General features: G+C 34.0%; 1 protein-coding gene across 1 annotated transcript in view; it reads right to left on the reverse strand.

Moving 5' to 3' along the window:
* Positions 1-790: 790 nt before the first annotated feature.
* LOC118184338 (uncharacterized) overlaps positions 791-18,275 on the reverse strand; it is a 62,411-nt gene continuing 44,926 nt past the window's right edge. Inside the window, exon 3 of the mRNA XM_035354001.2 lies at positions 791-4,421. Coding sequence (XP_035209892.1) covers positions 2,586-4,421 — 1,836 coding nt within the window. The 3' untranslated portion in view covers positions 791-2,585. The remainder of the gene's footprint in view (positions 4,422-18,275) is intronic.

Here is an 18,275-nt window from a genome sequence, read left to right on the forward strand (position 1 = left end):
AAACGTTAAGAAACAAAAAGTCCATTTGGGCGTAATGTTAAAATCTAAAAACTTTCAGTTTTAATTGTTATCTATTGGTACTTTATTTCTTTTCGACGTACCTTGTGTAAATGATAGTTAGTTAGTTACCTTTAGTTAATCGCAATAAAGTCTCCTAAGACATGGTGGCACGTAAATGTCTCTATGCAAAGGGGAATAAAAAAGAAAACCGAAGATTTCCTTAAAACTTTTATTGTATCTTTTTTTCAATAAAATGAAATAAATAAATACTGTAACATAAATACGCTATGAACCACAAATAAATATAGATGAGAACATATGGCAAACTCTAAAAACAGACATACACATGAAAGTTGGAAAAAAAAAAATGACTTAGGATAATGTAACAAGAAATCCTCTGTGAAGTGTAAAACAAGAACTGGCTCAAAACTGCAAATAAGGTGAGTTATTATAGAAACATTTAAGAATATATTTGCCAATTTTCACTGTCATTAACAAAAGGTTTTTCAAGTAAAGTAGCCCATATACAGTTACATAAATATATATAGCTTAAAGAATTTATTTTTGAATCCACGGTTTTATAAATTTAAAGTTAATAAACTTTTTAATTAAAATGGTCAGAATTTTATTAACACATTAATAGCTCTTCATTATTCGTCCAGCATTGAATGAAATAATAAAGAATTTTCAGCTCTAATTTGTGATAAATAAATGTTAAATTAAAATATATGTGAGAAACTACAACTTTTGTAACATTTACTGGAAAGACTGGGAAAAAAAATTGATCTAATTTTTTTTTTTTTTTTTTTTTTTTTTTAATGAATGTTAAGTTTTTCTATCCCGATAATAGCCAAGGAACTATATAAGCTAATATTTACTCTAGGTGAAAGGTTCTCAACAGATGGTACGCAAGAGAAAAATAGGTGGAACGCAAAGAAGCAAAGTATTTTTAACTATTAAATTCAAAAATTAAAATCCCGACATCCTGATTGAGTTTTTTCTCTAACACTCGTAAATTTATGCGATCTGAGCTTTTCTGCAAGAGTGGTGGTGGTAGTAAATGTTTTCAGTTTTTGTTTAGATGGTACGCGTTAGTCAAAAAGAGAACCGCTTGCCTAGGTGATAATTTGGTGGCTGGCTGCATAGCACTTTTTCCATGTGTAAGGACAATTTACTTTGAAAAGGCTTCCACAAAGGTGTTCCTTTCCGTAGGTAGAGATCCAGAGAGCATTTTACCATAGTTAAAATAAAATTTCACTGTAATTTTTGACTTTACAAAAATCTGATTTCAGTGTAAATAAGAATAAAATCGTAAAGTTTTTTTCAAATCTACTTCAATCAAATTCATTAAAAACTTATACAAATTATCTAAAAACAAATACTAAAGACAAAATTGGATTTAGACTGGAGAATAAAGTTTAAATATTCTATTAGCAATGATTTCATTGAAGAAATATTCATTGCAGTATCATAAAAATTAATGAGATTTTCCACATTTTGCAACTATTTCGTGTATTTTTTTTTTTTTTTCTTAGAACTTTAAAAACAGAGGTAAAATTCTAGCGGATACAAAATCGCAGAGCATCCCTAATACTAGTATCTCTAATTACACCATGCACTTTTTAACCCATTAATTGCTAATTTTTCCCTAGCAGTTTGCAGTCTGTTTTTCTAGATTTTCTAATTAACACAGTTCATCGTTGCACAATCTGCTGTACTAATTAAAGCATACATCAGCACTTAAAGATTGCAGCTGCAGTAGTACAGATTTGAAAGAAAAGAAAGTTGAATGTAAAAAAACTTAAAATCTATGAATGTGTGTAGATAGAATTTCTTCTAAGCCCCAAATGGGAATCAAATTTCAGATAATCTTCATTTGGAAAGCAAATTTAACCAATCTTAAAGCTGTTAAATTTCCTTTGAAGATATTGGGAAACAAAATAGTAGTAAGATGAAATTAGATATTACATGAAAAGACTGAAACGCTGGAATCTCGAAAACTCTACATTCTGCAACTGGCAGCGCTATTTATTGCCAACTTAAAATGCAGTATCAGCTTTCTCATGGCAGGAAGGGAGGGGACGTCCCTAATAGGGATTATGGCAGTTAACGAGCCCATTTGTAACAAACTCGTGATTTTTTTAATACCTAAAAGACCATTACAGAAAATATGTTAAATACGATTTCCCATCCTATGAAGATCACAATATGGTAGTTCAATAAACTGTTTAATATATGACATAATTTTGAAAATAAGTCGTCTCAAAAATCCCTTGGAAACAACTGTGAAGTTTCCTCTTGAATTAATTAATATTTTTACAAAAAAATCCTGAGCAAAGAGAAAAGCAAATTTCTTTCTTTCTCTTTATCATCGCTACATTAACTTTCTTGAAATAATATTATGCAATTATTCTCATACAACGTTTTTTGCCAACTATACTAACAATGACTTTTATCTATGAATTCAAGATGAGAATAAATGCGTAGACTCATTTCTGAAGTAAAACACAGTTATGAAATGGTACTGTTCTCTCTCTGTCGTAAGTAAGACGTAAGCTCTTCCTATCTGTGTTAGATAATCAGGTTTATAATTTATTCTTTTTTATAATTGTCCCAGACAGCGATGTGATAATATCTCTTGGCGACTTCTGTCTCAAGCACAGGAAAGCAGCGACAAGGCATGATATAATTAAAATGCATAACAATACTACTAAAGATGCTGCGAAACCTGGTGTAGACATGCAAATAACATCGTCCTTTTCGTAACTTTCGAAGTCAGAACTTTCTTGGTATGCAGGAGGTTCTGAGAAAGCTAAGTCTCCTGTGGCCACTACACGTATTACCCTATTAAGACCAATTTCTGTCATCTCCTGGAATGAATCATTAGAAGGAGAATCAGTCCAGAGTTGCTTTTGAGAAACATCTCTTTCTTCCCGAGGTCTCACTACAGGAATGTGAGAAGATCCAGATGGATAGATTTCGTGATTAGGTGCTACCTGATGACCAGTTCCAGGTGAGGCTACAGCGCACTGTTCAGGGCAATGTGGGCGACAGATTTGTATAGTACATTGGAAATGAACATCCATTGAGTCAGGAAATTTGAAAGCTTGAAAATGGGCGAAAGCGAGTACTGATGCACTAGAACCAAAATTTTTTACTTTTGTGAATCTGCTCATCAGCTTTGGTCTCACTATACAGCCTTGGCTGTCGACTAACTCAATCGGGGCACGTTTCCCATCATGGGCAATGCAATTTCTGACCATCATATCAAACTTATTTTCTTCGTCTTTGATAGCCAATACCATGGTCATTGTTTGACCGATTTTTACAATGCCGCTTACTTCACTTGCCCAAGGTCCTTTGCCAACTTGGATCTGCATCCAGCAACCAACATTGTCTCCCGCAAAATCAGCTCGTACGACGTTCAACATATCTACAGGAAATGGTCGAAATGTTACTGCCTTTTCATACTGATCATGCCAAGTGCATCGTAATCTCCTGGCTTGATCCCAGACTTCTTGAACCTGAGGGTCGTATTGTATAACTATAGTGTTTTCGAAATAACTTCCTGCTGCATTTTTCCCTCCATAACTATTATATTGTCCATTAGGAGCATTTCCATGAGTTCCGCAACTGTTTATGGAAATGTCGAAATAAACGCTTGTGTGACCCGAACCAGGAGGTAAATGAACGCAACTTCCATAATTATAATGACCTTTACTAAATATAATGCCATGGAAAGGCTTATCGAACTCTATAGAGACTTTCATAAGGTTTTTTTCACACTTAACATCTAAATGGATGATTTTTGGCATGTCTGGCATAGGTAAAGGCCAAGGTTCACTATGAGGTAAACTAGAGAATCCTTGAAAGAGACTATTTTGGTTTTCTGCTTTATAATCTTCTTCAGCGTTGTGATACGAATGTATGTCGACTTGATGTCCACCTTCTTGGTAAGATACGCCATTATGACCAGAATGATATTCTTGAATATCAGCATGGAATTGTCCTGCTTCATGGTCTTGATGTCTGCCAGGTTGATATGGGTTAGGGCCTTGAAGATCTTCAAGATGATTTGGTGCAACTTCATAAGACTGGTGAAGTATTTGATTAGATGTTTTATACACATGTTGGCTTGGTAAATCTTTGTTTCGTTGCTGAATCTGGAGCAATCCTGGATTCCTCTTGATGCCTGGTGGGGGTAATAAAAGATGATTTTTCGGTGGGTTCGCTGGAACTGGAATGCCAACTGATTCTTGAGCTATACCATTCTTCTTTTGAGCATGGGATTTGTACGTTTGATGTGTATCACCACGATCTTGAATTACTTGCGTTTCATCAGCGTCATCAGAAACAGGGGGTGGATCTTCTGGATGTTCAAGGTTGGCATTTTCCTGTACTTCTTCCGCAGCCAGTGAAAGCTGAAAAATAAAACTAAGTTAATTATAAATATATTCAAATTTAATAGCAATGTAAAGTACTTCGAATAATTTTTTAACATTCGTGAAAAATTCATTTATTATCTTTTACCTAACGTTTTTAGAATTATCTCAGTTTTTAAAGCTTACTTTAATTTTTATAATTACTGCCACTTTTTAAATTCATCTATGCTTTTCTTTATGGAAATGTGGAATCGTACCGCATTTTCTCCCTCATTGACGAGATTTGGAAGTGTTGGCATGAGGTGTTGCTGTTGATTAGAAAAATTGTTCTTTCTGTCTACGGCGTTGCTTTATTCCTGCGATTTTGTGAAGCAAGGGAAAACGACATTGCTCTCACTACTGAAGCTGATCCTGAGTTGCTGTCGTCTCTTCTTGATGTTCACGATAAGTATGTTTTCTTTATTCTTTTCGCCATTAGGTTAAAAGTTAGGATTCATGCATATCATGGACAAGGAGGCGATCGAAAACCATATCAAATCTGTGTGTGATCACAGAAATCTGGAAGTTACCTGCGATAACTTAGAAAAACTTAAGCAACTTATGCTTTCTGAGTTTCATGCTTATCAAAATTCATTTAATCCAAAAAATGCGACTGAAGTTCACTTAGCCCACGTCAATGCTATGGAAAAGGATATACAAATCTTAGAATTATACATTAATGAAATGAAACAAAAAGAAACCCTAATTAATCCAACAGAGGAAACAAATCAATCTGATATTACTGCTAGTCCAAAATCTAGAATCAAAAAGAAAACCACAATAGATAAAGAAGGATACATAACCCCTAGAAAAACTTATAAAAGAACTCTATCAAATTCCGAAATTGAAGAACCAGCTCAAAAAAATAAATTCGAGGAACTAAACCCTGAAGACAATATGGAAGCAGAGGAAGGTGAATTTATTACACTCAACAAAAAAGCAGGGCACATTCCCCCTATAGTCTTAGCAGAGTTCACGGAGGATTGGGATAAGATGAAAGAAGATTTTGAAGAACCATAAAATATCAAAAAATATCGTGGAAACCTAAGTGGAGGTACACTGACCATAAGAGTTTATGACTCAGACCACTACCGCACAGTTACTGAATACCTAACTAAACTACATATTCCTTTTCATACTTTTAAACTCAACAGTGAAAAGCCTATCAAGGCAATAATTAAAAAACTTCCAAAAACAGCTAATATGGAACTAATCAAAAACGAAATTGCCCAAGAAGGTATCCCAATTCAAAAAATTCGACAAGTAATTCACACTATTGAAGGAAAGAAAGTTCATCTTCCTATTTTTATAGCAGAATGTACTAGAAATAAAGAAGGTAAAAGAATATATGATCTAAAGAAACTCAGAGGTCTGGATGTCTTTATCGAGCATTTTAAAGCTCGCCCTGGACCCGTGCAGTGCCATAAGTGCCAAAGGTGCGGGCACACACGGGACAAATGTCATTATAAACCTCTCTGTTTAAAATGTGCAGAGCCTCATGAAACATTCACTTGTAAACAAACAAAAAATGACAACAAACCCCCTGTCTGTGCCCTCTGTGGGCAAAATCACGTTTCTTCCTTCAGAGGTTGCAGTAAACATCCTTATAATGTTCAGAAGCAAATCGAAGAATTTAAAGCTTTAAAAGAAGAAAAGAAAAAAGAACAATTTAAATTTAACAAAAAGGATTTTCCTTCACTCCCTGAGAACAAACCAAAAAATGCATGGAATACTTCCAAGGAAAATGAAAACAATAATAAAACAGATGACACAAACTCAAACCCACTTGGCTTTTTCAACTGGATAAAAATCCAATTCACTCAAGTTAAAGAATTCTTCCAGAAATTTAAAACAGCAAACACAATATTTGACAAACTAGAGGTCGGTATGGCGGCCTTCGAATACTTCTCAAATCTAAACTATGAATTTTAATCAAACTCATAGTCAAATAAATTTTATCTCAGCTACAAATATATTCTTAAATATTTCTTACTATAATGCAAACGGCATCAGATACAAACAAGTGGAAATTTCAAATTTTCTTTCTAGACATAACATTGATGTTATGCTAGTAAATGAAACCCACCTCCGCTCTTGCGACAAATTTAAAATACAAGGCTACCGCATCTACAGAAAAGACAGAAGACATAATAGAGGAGGAGGAAACGCAATTCTCATTAAAAACCATATCAAAACAGCCAAATATGATTTAAACCCTGCTTGTACTATAGAAAATGCTGCAGTACTTATCTATAGTGGTTTTAGAGAACCTTTTCTTTTTATCTCCGTCTACAATCCCCCCCCTCAAGCACTCTTGATCTCAATAATCTGAAACTACTTACTGAAAATAACTACCCCACCTTAATAGCAGATGATTTAAATGCTAAACATTCCTCTTGGAACTGTAGAATCACAAATAGAAATGGAGAAAATTTAAACAACTTCATCCACAATAGTAACATCAATCTCATTGCTCCCAATCACCCAACGCACAACGGACTCGGAGATATTTTAGATATAGTTATGATGAAAAACCTTCCTAATATTCCTAATCTTGATGTTCTCCCAGAACTTTCGTCTGACCATCTCCTTATAGTCTTCAACTTCTATGGATTTTACCCCCCCTCCCTAAAGCTTATACAAAAGTTAATTGGTATATGGTTACCGAACAGCTAAATTCCGTAAACAGCAGAGCCATACTTCTTTATGACTGCGATATTGAGCTGGAAATCACCAGATTAAACTGCAAAATTCAAAACGCTATCAATAATGCTACCTATACAGTCAAGAATAAAAATCCCTATGGCATCCCAGAAGAAATTAAATCCCTTATACAAGAAAGAAATAGACTTAGAAAAAGATGGCATATTACTCGCAATCCTCCTGAAAAACGTCATATTAATTATTTAAACAGAAAAATAAAAGAAGACATCGCCACCCATCGATCAAATTCGTGGGATAATTTCCTAGAAAACATGGATCTTTACCCAAACTCTGTTTGGAAAGTAGCTAAATCACTCAGAAATCTTTCACCCAATCAAATTCACCCCCTGTATCACATGGGCAAATTTCACCACTCAGAAGACTCATTGCTGAAATTCATGCAAAAGAATTAGAAAACATTTTTAAACAACATGAAAATAATAATTCTGATCACGAAAAAGATATTAATTACACTGTCAATAGCATCCTCAACAGTCCCAGCATTAATTTTTTTACGCCTGCATCTCCAAACGAAGTTCAGAAAATTATTAAAAAATTAAAGAAGCGCAAAGCTAAAGGATATGACATGATTTCTAATGAAGCGTTGCAAGTTTTACCTAGAAGATGCATAGTCTTAATTACAAATATTTTTAATGCTTGTATTAGACTCAGCTACTTTCCATCGCAGTGGAAACACTCGATCATTGTTACCATCCCGAAACCAGGAAAAGATCCAAAGCTAGCAAAAAATTATAGACCCATCAGTCTTCTGCCAGCGCTTGGAAAAGTTTTCGAACGAGTACTTAGTGCTCGGCTCACCAATCATCTAGAACGCCTTAATCTAATAGACAAGCATCAATTTGGATTCCGCAAAGGCCACGCTACCACACATCAAATATTAAATTTAGCTGAATTTATTGCCCAAGAATTTACAAAAAAGAACGGAGTAGCGGCATGCTTCCTCGATTTCGAAAAAGCTTTCGATCGAGTGTGGCATGCTGGCTTACTTCATAAGCTATCTAACTTCCTTTTACCAAACAACTTTATCAAGCTTATGCATTCTTATTTTAAACATCGTACTTTTCAAGTGCGCTGTGGTGAAGCAATCTCTTCAAAAAAAGTGATTTACAGTGGAGTAGCTCAAGGCAGCGTTTTAGGGCCGAAGCTTTTTACAATATTCATAAATGATATGCCTCTACCTTTTCATTCTAATATACTCAAATATGCCGACGACACAATCATCCTCACCAGTTCACGAAGTCCAAATAATGCTTTAGAGAAACTTCAGCTCCAAGTCAACATTATTAACAAATTTTGTCAAGACTGGAAAATCAAACTAAATACTGATAAATGCTGCGTAGTTCTCTTCCGCAGATACAGAAAAAATATCCCAGTGAATATAAATATCTGACTCAATAACCAAGATATTCCTGTTGCCAACTCCTATAAATATTTAGGTGTCTATATTGACAAAACCCTAAATTTCAAAGATCATATTCAATATGTTACAAATAAGGCTAACGCTGCTTTCATTGCTCTCAACTCATTAATTGGAAGAAACTCTAAGTTAAACCTCCATACCAAGAAAAATATCTACATCTCACTTATTCGCCCAATAATCCTCTATGCAGTTCCAGCCTGGGCTACTGCCCGAAAAATAGACAGACAAAAATTAAATGTTCTTCAAAACAAAATCTTACGTAGCATAGTGAACGCACCCTGGTTCGTGCGAAATTCTCAAATTCACAAAGACCTGGATATCAACCCAATTCACGACCAAATCCTAATTTCTGCACACAACTGCTTTGAAGATATGAAAAATTCTCCCTATGAAGCTATTAAATCGCTTACAGACTATGACCCTACTATTGAGCACGTAGTGAAAAGACCTCGAACGATCCACCACAATTCTAAGTGGTGGTAGTGTATATAATGTTAAAAAAAAAAAAAATTACTATTCCTCTGCAGTTACTAATCAAGAAAGATGAACTTTGCAAAGTTAGGACTTTATTTTTCATCGATGAATTCTTCGTTTTACTACTTATTTAACAAAGATATTTACTTTTACTTTTTTATTTTTACTATTTCGTATCGTGTGTTTTAAAATCAAAGTTCGTGGTAACACCAAGTGCTTACTCTCACTCATTAGCCCTAGTGAGTTACATGACCTCATTTTCGCCTTTTACAATTTCCTATTCATTTAATGATTATATCGCAAGTTTAGAAGATTTTCAAGTGTTTCAAAAGACATAGGGCTCTTAAATTCACAAATAGATGTTGCTTTTACTATGTTCGAACTTTATTTATTTCCAAAAACTAGAAAACAACTTCATTTTTCGAACTCTGACTCCTCGACCAATCTGAATGCCGGACGCTGATCACGTGTTTCTGCTCTTCTTGATTCACCCAGAAGCTTAGACTTTCATTTCGCTTCTCGTCACCATTTATATAATCACCCATGCTATGCCATAATATGCAATTTAGCAAAACTTATTTTATGAGTTCTCTCATTTATTGATCTCGCCTTCGGGCGCGGTGTATTTTTAAATACACCTCTTAAATTTTTAACTTTATGGCCTATGGTAAAATGATAATATACTGGTAAGAGCTCCTAGTAGCTAAAGCCAGCAGTAAAGATATGATCCAAGATCCAAGTACTGCATTTTCAAAAAACACGGTACTTCGATCAATTAAAGCTTGTGGAAGAGATAATTCAGGCTGAATTGAACGAGTGATTGACTTGTAATCTAAAAAATAAAGAAATCGATAACATACTATATTATATTAATTATCAATTTCTTCTTATGATGGATAGAGAACGAGATGTTTATTTCACCTGAGACAAGCAGCTCAGCGACTCTTAAAAACTAAAGACAATAAAGATGTAAGAATTATGTTAATTTTATTAACAGTTAAATTTTGAGTTAAACTTCTTTCCTGTCAAATTCTTAACTTATTACTTCCGGTCAGAACGTAGTTTTAGAATCAGGTCTGAATATATAGAAGCTGTTCGCACATTTTTTAGACGATTTTGGTAAACGGTAATAAAAATTCGCTTGCTGCAAAAGAAGTAACTGGGATTGTACTATGTTTTTAAAAGTCAAAATTATTGTCTGTCGCTTGAAAATTTTGTTTTTATTCAAAATGGCGAATTTAACAAAGCAGTGGTTCGAAGGTTACATTTTTCTGAATGAAATACCATCGCTTTATCTACAGTGCCATCAATCTGTGAGACTCCATCAGAACAAAGCTAGCAGTCACACATCAAAATCCACTGTAAATTTCCTAAATGAAATGGGACAAAAAACTGGTATCAAGGCCATACCCTTCACTGATATCCCTACTAAATCTCTCGATGTGTCACCTATGGATTTTTGTGCTTTCGGACTTTTAAAAACTGCATTATCCAAACGTTGTCCCAAAACTCTAATAGGACTCTGGAAATCTGCTCGGGAGGAATGGGATAGAATACCTCTTCTGCCACTTCAAAAGGCATTATTATCCTGGAAATTGCGGTGTCGGAAGATAGTTCAGAATAAGAGATGTCAAATAGAACATTTAAAACACAAGAATTTTATGTAATTTAGTTTTGTGAATACAATATACATCGTCTAAAAAATGTGTGAACAGCCTCTGTATAATGAGGAGGAGCGGTAGTTAAACCGCGAAGATCTTCGGTCTTAGAAAGAGAGAGTTACCAGGTATTCTGTCTGCACGCGTCCACTTTTGTTATGCTACTCTCTCGTAAGCTATTATTACGCTCGGCCGTACTTAGGCCCTTCATAGCTTCGCAGTCAATTAGCGTTAAGGGGCTAACTCGGTTAGATTCTTGATAGCTTCGGCTGTATCTCTTTAGTTTATATTAATTTTAGTTTACTTCAAGCCCAAGTGTCGGCTTTTATTGTACATCCAAGACGGAGTTCTGTTAAATCCTATTTGAATAATAAAGGGTTATTTACCCTTCCATCTTGTTGTTTCTCGTCACACGAACTCAAGCGATTATTCGCTTATCAGTTCTTAAGATTCTTCACGTTCAACAGCAACTTAGCCTTTACAAAGTGGAGAACTCTACAAAGATATTAAAAGAATAATTTCCTAGGATGTAATCAAGAGGCAAGTGTTGATTTCTGCTTCCAGTAGTTGTACAGACTGTGAAGAGAACTGAAATCAAATCGGTCAGCGCTCATTAAAGACAAGGATGTTCTCTTTTATCATGATAACGCGAAATCCCATGTTGCACCAATTACGTGGCCAAAATTGCTGAAAGTTGGTTTTCAAATGTTATACTACCTAGCTGTTGCCCTAACCTTGCCTCTAGAAATTACTACCTTATTTGATCATTGCAGGAGAAACTTCGCTTCCTTCAGCGACGCAGAGAATGTGATAACAGGGTTGTGAGACTTTTTTGATTTAGATGAATTTTATCAGTGTGAGGTAAACTTTCTACCGGGCAGATGGCAAGAGGTAATATGTAATGATAACATAATGTGATATTTTCATCTGTTTTACTTTCTGTGCTCTTCTTCTTTCTTTTTAAATTAAAAAAAGGTTAGAAAGCTTATACGTATTTAATAACAATATTTTTAATACAGACACAATGTATATTCGGATCGCATATCAACGAATCACCATAATATTATTTTTAGGGTGTGCGGAAAAAATGTCACCCGGAAAAAAGGGAAACGGAAAAAATGTCCCCGGAAAATAAGGAACGGAAAAAATGTCACTCGGAAAATAAGGAACGGAAAAAAAGGAACTCTAAAATCTCGCCAAATAATGTCGCCGATTGGAGATAGGGAAACCTGCCAAACGGGCAGGGTTATAGCGGGCTCTCTTGGGGGAGGTTTTAAGGGTAAGACGTTGAGCTGGCTGCAGCTGAGCAAGGTCATTTCGATAGCAGGTTTTTCCAACTTGCCTGCGGGAAAATCGTATGTTCTCCCCCGTGGTTTGCTTCACCCGTTTCCTTAAAGAAACCGACCCACCTCACCCGGAAGGAAAGAATTCACGGGGAGCAAATGTTTCTCCTCTGTTAAATAATGATTGCCGGTCTTTAAACTAAATTTCATCCATCCGTAACTGGAAACTAACAGCTTGTTCACATTAAAGTGTTGATAAATGACGAATTGTCAGTAAAGACGGCACACGAAAGCTGCTAAACAGAACTATTGGCGTAGTATAGTCTGTTATTTTTTATTACGATTTAACGAATCTAGCAATAATATTATATTATGCATTCCGTTATTATTTAAGCTATCCGTAATATGAAATATAATTTTCTAAACATTAACGGTTTATCATCAGTTAATTTATAAAACGACAGGTATTTTATAGTGTAATTTTTTTTCCACTTTAACGGTTTATCATTAGGTGGTGTTCCAAAGAGACTTTGATCCTGGAGGACTATTCTTTTCGTTTTGCGATTTTGCGCTGAATCACTATAAACGGCGAATCACTTTTCAAACTGTTGCCACCAAATGTTAGAGTCCTGCATTATATTCTAAGAAATTAAATAATGAAAAATCTGCATAAATATATCCATATTTCTCGCATTGTGATAAAACAACGGTACATAGAGCCATCGAATTTTGAATGACATAATCCTCCTGCGAATATGGGCATCTGGAAGCCCAAATTTGATATTTGTTTTATTATCTATTTCATATTTTGTAAAACTTTAACGAATTTTTGATTAACAAACTCAACGATTTAAAAGCGAGGAATGGCAACACTATACGAAAAAAAAAAAAAAAAAAAATTATCTACAGCGCGTGGAACTGTGTATCGGAAATTCTTCTAAAGATATGCGTTCTTAAAATTCTTTTGCGACATTGCTATTTAAATGAATTTTATGGTTTAAGTGCAAAGAACATGATATTTAATAAATAAAGGTAGCACACAAAACGTTTAAAAAAAAACGCCTTCTTTGGACGTAGTTTAAAACCTGAAAACTTTGAAACTTTTTTTTTGTTATATAGTTTTTTTTTTTTTTTTTTTAATATGAATGATGGTCCTTCAGCCGACTTCGACTTGACCAGAAGCAGTTGTCATTTTATTATGCAGTCACCTAATAGGTGGGCCACCTTTCCCTCCTATGAAGGGACGGACAATTAGAACTATGCATTCCCCTGGATTCGAACCCAAGCCGTTAGGTATCGCAGTTGGCTCCCCTAACCACTACACCGTCTGGGCGGCATTTATCATTAGTTAGTTTATAAAATATTATATTCTATACTAATTAATATAGTTATTTTAAAATAATTAGCTAAACCGGCTTGGCTAGTTCCCCCACCCGCCAAATACTTATTCGAGGAAATAACTTAATTATACGCTTTAACGGTAACATATATTTTACAATTTATTTATTTTATAATAAAATTTTTCCCATATATAAATAGATACGGCCATACACGCAATCGAATCGGCTTAATGTACTTTCATTTATAGAATAATGCACTTCCGAATGTGAACAGGGAACTTTCTTCTGGTGATTATCTTCCTATGATGATCAGTATTTCTGAGAACTTGGACATCAGTGCTGAGAGCTATTTCTCTAATTCGCAAAAGCTCAAAATCTTATGAACCTGTGGTCATCTTAGAAAGGGTTTACTGTACTTTCTGTCTCTAACTCTGGCAATTTATTGGTATGAAAAAATTTCTTGTAGTAGAATATAATCCATTCATGCAAGCCCTGTTATAAGAATAATTTAATAAAGAAGCAAAATTATCATTTTATTCAAAATTGCATTTTTCGAGTGAGGTAGTAAATAGTTCTGACTTTCTTATCGGTTAAATGTTGCTATTTCTGACTTTTAACTTGGTAATTTAACATTTATTTATTTTTTTTTTTTAGCCCAAAGGGGCGTTAGACCCAAAGGGCTATTAGTCTCAAAACGACATTTTGCGTGGTTTCACTTTCTGCGTTGATTCACTTTTCAAACTGTTGCTACAAAATATTATTGCCATGCATTATATTTAAAGAAACTAAATAATGAAGATTCTGCATGAATGCATGAATGTTTCTCGCATTTTCAAAAAACAACAGTACCTAGAGCCATCCAATTTTGAATAACGTAGTACTCCAATCGAACATGAGCACTTGAAATTCCGAATTTGGAATTTGTTTTATTAGCTATTCCCAAAAAATACATTTTGCAAAACTTTAACGAATTTTTTAATTAACAAACTCATCGATTTAAAAGCGTGCAGCGGGAACACTGTACGAAAAAAGAAATGTATCTCCAGCGCCCGAAACTGTGTATTGGAAATTCTTAAATTTTGCGCTTTTTAAATATTTTGTGATATTGCTGTGGAATTGAATTTTATGGTAAAGTGCGAAGAACATTATATTTAATAAATAAAGGTACCACACAAAACGCTAAAAAAATCCTTTTGGGCGCAATATGAAATATGAAAGCTTTCAGATTTTCCTTTAAATAATGAAAAATATGCATAAATGTATGTATATTTCTCGCATTGTGATAAAACAATGGTACATAGAGCCATCGAATTTTGAATGACGTAATCCTCCTACGAATATAGGCATGTGGAAGACCAAATTTGAAATCTGGAATATGATTTATTATCGATTTTATATTTTTCAAAACTTTAACGAATTTTTGAGTAACAAACTCAGCGATAAGGGAGCAACGGCAACACTCTACGGGTGGAAAAAACCTTTTTGTCTCCAGCGCGCGGAACTGTGTATCGGAAATTCTAAAGATATGCTGCGGCATTGCTATTGAATGGAATTTTATGGTTTAAGTGCAAAGAACATGATATTTAATAAATAAAGGTAACACACAAAACATTAAAAAAACGCCCTTTGGACGTAATTGAAAATCTGAAAACTCAGATATTTTTTTTTTTTTCCCAGTGGCGTGGTAAAATGAATCATTAAAAACGAAGCTGAGCTTCTTAATTACATTTTGCAGCTTTAGAATGATACCGCCAATTTGATTATCCAGAACTCGAAATATTGAATAAATTTGAGTTAAATAAAATTCAAAATTAATGCGAAAGAATTTGTTTTAGCAAACTTCGTGAGATAGATTATGTTCTGCTGTTCTGTAATTTTTAATTAGGACCGTAAAAGAAATGTTTCTTGACGAAGAGGTGAAAACTGTTGAAAACAGTCAATTCCCTATTTATGAGAAAACTTATGACTTTGGAGATAAAAAAGTACATATAAATATTATAGTTCTCATGTTCATGTTTAAATAATTAGTAAAAAATATGGATTCTAATGCAGCAATTGTAGTGTAATTCTAAATGAACTATTTATAACATTGTTATCAATGAAGCAACAATCGTATAATTAAAAAAATGAATGCAAAATTCTATTCTTATTGTTTTGAGCTCAAGTTCTATGTTTCAAGAGCTTTCAAGTCTGAATTAATTACTTTTCAGACTTAAAATTGCAGTATAACTTTTGTATTTAAAATTTTGTTAGCAGTTTCTTAGCAGTTCTAAAACAGATATCATGCAGAATTTTAGCAGTATTAGAAAAGGACTCAAAAACAAGGAAACTTCCTATCTTTTGGCTTTTTTAATTGTTGAATTGTATGGAGTCAAAATTAAAGCTACTAACAACCAGTTTTTAAGGTTGTTATTAATTAAAACATCTGTAATTTTTAATAAGCATCATGTTTATGAGGAAATGACAATTCAGATAATAAGTATTATCTGAATTATCGTTTCCTAGTCATTCCTAGTATCATCAGGGCTGGTGCCAGAGCATATGCAATCGGTGTGGCCGCACCTGGCGGCAGAATTGAGAGAACACAAAATTTTTAGAACTTTGGAAAGAGCTGGGCGGCAGAATTTTGAAGTTGTAAAGCAGGCACCGTGCGGCAAAACGTCTAGCGCCGGCCTTGAGCATCATTCCAAGTCTTAGTAAATCAGCTTAGAATAATTAGAACTGATTTATAATAATTTAGCAAAACTGCGCTACAGTAACATATCATTGATAAAAGTATATCCCAGGAGAAAATATTCTTATTATTATACTATAATGTTCCCTTAAAAAGAATGTAATATTTAGCAATCATACTTAGTATTGCCGATTTTTCAAGAAACACAAAATTCACAAGGTTTTGCAAGCGAGTACACCATTCAATACTTTACAAATGAATCGCACTTGATCAAACAAACCATAGGCACAACCGTCCAGGAGTAATTTAGTTAGGTATTTTTTTAAATGTTAATATGCAAAATATAGAATTAATACTAAATATGCATAAATTTTAGACTTGAGCCTTCTTGACGTGCTTTCGTGGTGTAGTGGTCTGCACGCTGGGCGCGTATTCCAGAGATCCGCGGTTCGATTCCCAGAGAGGGGGTTGCTCATTTTTCAAGTCTTCTGCTTCCATAAAATATCGAATGTCTCTGCAATCTAAGTGAAGAAATATTCGACATAACAGACATTTAACTTTTTCTTATAATATAAATTTTGCGTGGGAACAGTTTTACATTGAGCTGAAAATAAATTTATGTATTCTGCATTAAAAATTTACATTCATTCAATTAATTATTTATGTGTACTGAAAATTGTTTTTTCATTTTATGTAAAATTTATCTGGCGAAATTGAATTTAGAAATTTTCTGCATTGGCTATAATTTTCTTCCTTCTGCAAAGATTGGTATATACGTAAACGAGACATATTTTTTCGAATGCCGTAACAGCATTGCCGTATCCTTTTGTGTTAATATATTCAAAAATTTTAAATGCTATTACGTAAATTACAGCATTATATGTTACATGAAGGGGATTAAATTGAATCTAAATTCAAAATATATACATGTCTTTTCACTCATATTTCTAACAATTTTATTTTCATAGGAAAAGTTACCAAACACTGACGATATAATAAAATTGACAGTCATTTGTGTTCTATATTCTTAAGCAGAATACATAATGCAGCTCATCAGCGCTCCAGCGGTCGCCAGGGCCGTAGCTAGAAGGGGTCAAGGGGGGCATCTGTTCCCTGGCGCAGAATCCAAGGGGCGCCAAACTGATATTACGACATTGTAGAATTAAATGTTTTCCATCCTTGGCAAGCAGTAAGGGGCGCGAAATCTTCAGTTGTCCCTGGGCGCTGAAAACCCTAGCTACGACTCTGGCGGTCGCTTAACACTGATAGTTCGACAGGGGCTCAAATCCCAGCAAACAAGCTGGTTGCAAGATAATTTAGTTATTTCTTCATGTGTAAGGTAAATACAATCAAGTTTCCCTTTCTCATACTTCGTTAAGTCCTCCACGAAGGCACCCCTTCTCTTAGACAGACAGTTCCCGTGCTTTGCCATGATTCAAATAACCACCAAAGAAGAAATGAGGAGAAAATGCAGTAGATACTAGCTATTCAAGGGATAGAACAATTATTAATAGATGTAGAAGAGCATTTTTGAAATCATTTCTTGAGTACCAATTCCGGGGAGTTCTAAATCACCGAGAGTTCTTAAATGTTAAATAACTTCAGTGCCTTTAATTGAGTCTGAAAACTGGATTGATGGAGTTGAATTTTTTTAATTTTAAAATTTGCAATTTGCTAGAAAAGACGAATTTTCTGCTCAAGTGCTTGCAACAATATTGAAAATTCAAAATTTGCGAATCTATGGGCGACGTGCGTCATTAATTACATCAAATGCTTCTAATAATTCTTCTAATAACTATTTTAGAGTTTAACATAAAAACTCTAAAATTGCAGGGACTGTAAATAATCTAAAGATATTTAGAAATACAACAAGATTTGACAGTTGAGGAAAATTGAAAAATACACTATTTATCATAAAAGATGAACTGAAAATAATTATAATGTAAGAAAGAAAAATGTTTTCCTTTCTTTTTGTTTATTTTCACAATTTAAAACAAAATGATATAAATCTAAAATTTGGTTACTTAGGGAAATTGCTATAAATTACGCATAAAACAAATCAGTGCGAGAATGGTTTTGCATACGAACTGCGACTGCAACACATTTCAACCAGTTTTAACCAGCTTCAGATGTTAAAAAGTTCCAGAATTAAGATCTTCTTATTGTAAATGCACAAAGTTTAAATCTTGGCATAAAATTAAATAACTTGGGCATTTAAAGCCCGAATATTGGAAAATATCATAATTAAGAATTTTAAAATTTTTGCAATAACATACGTACA

Source organism: Stegodyphus dumicola, chromosome 6 (genome assembly GCF_044657685.1).
Source record: "Stegodyphus dumicola isolate Sdum_Otavi_A_Nest chromosome 6, ASM4465768v1".
In the NCBI taxonomy this organism is placed as follows: Eukaryota; Metazoa; Arthropoda; class Arachnida; order Araneae; family Eresidae; genus Stegodyphus; species Stegodyphus dumicola.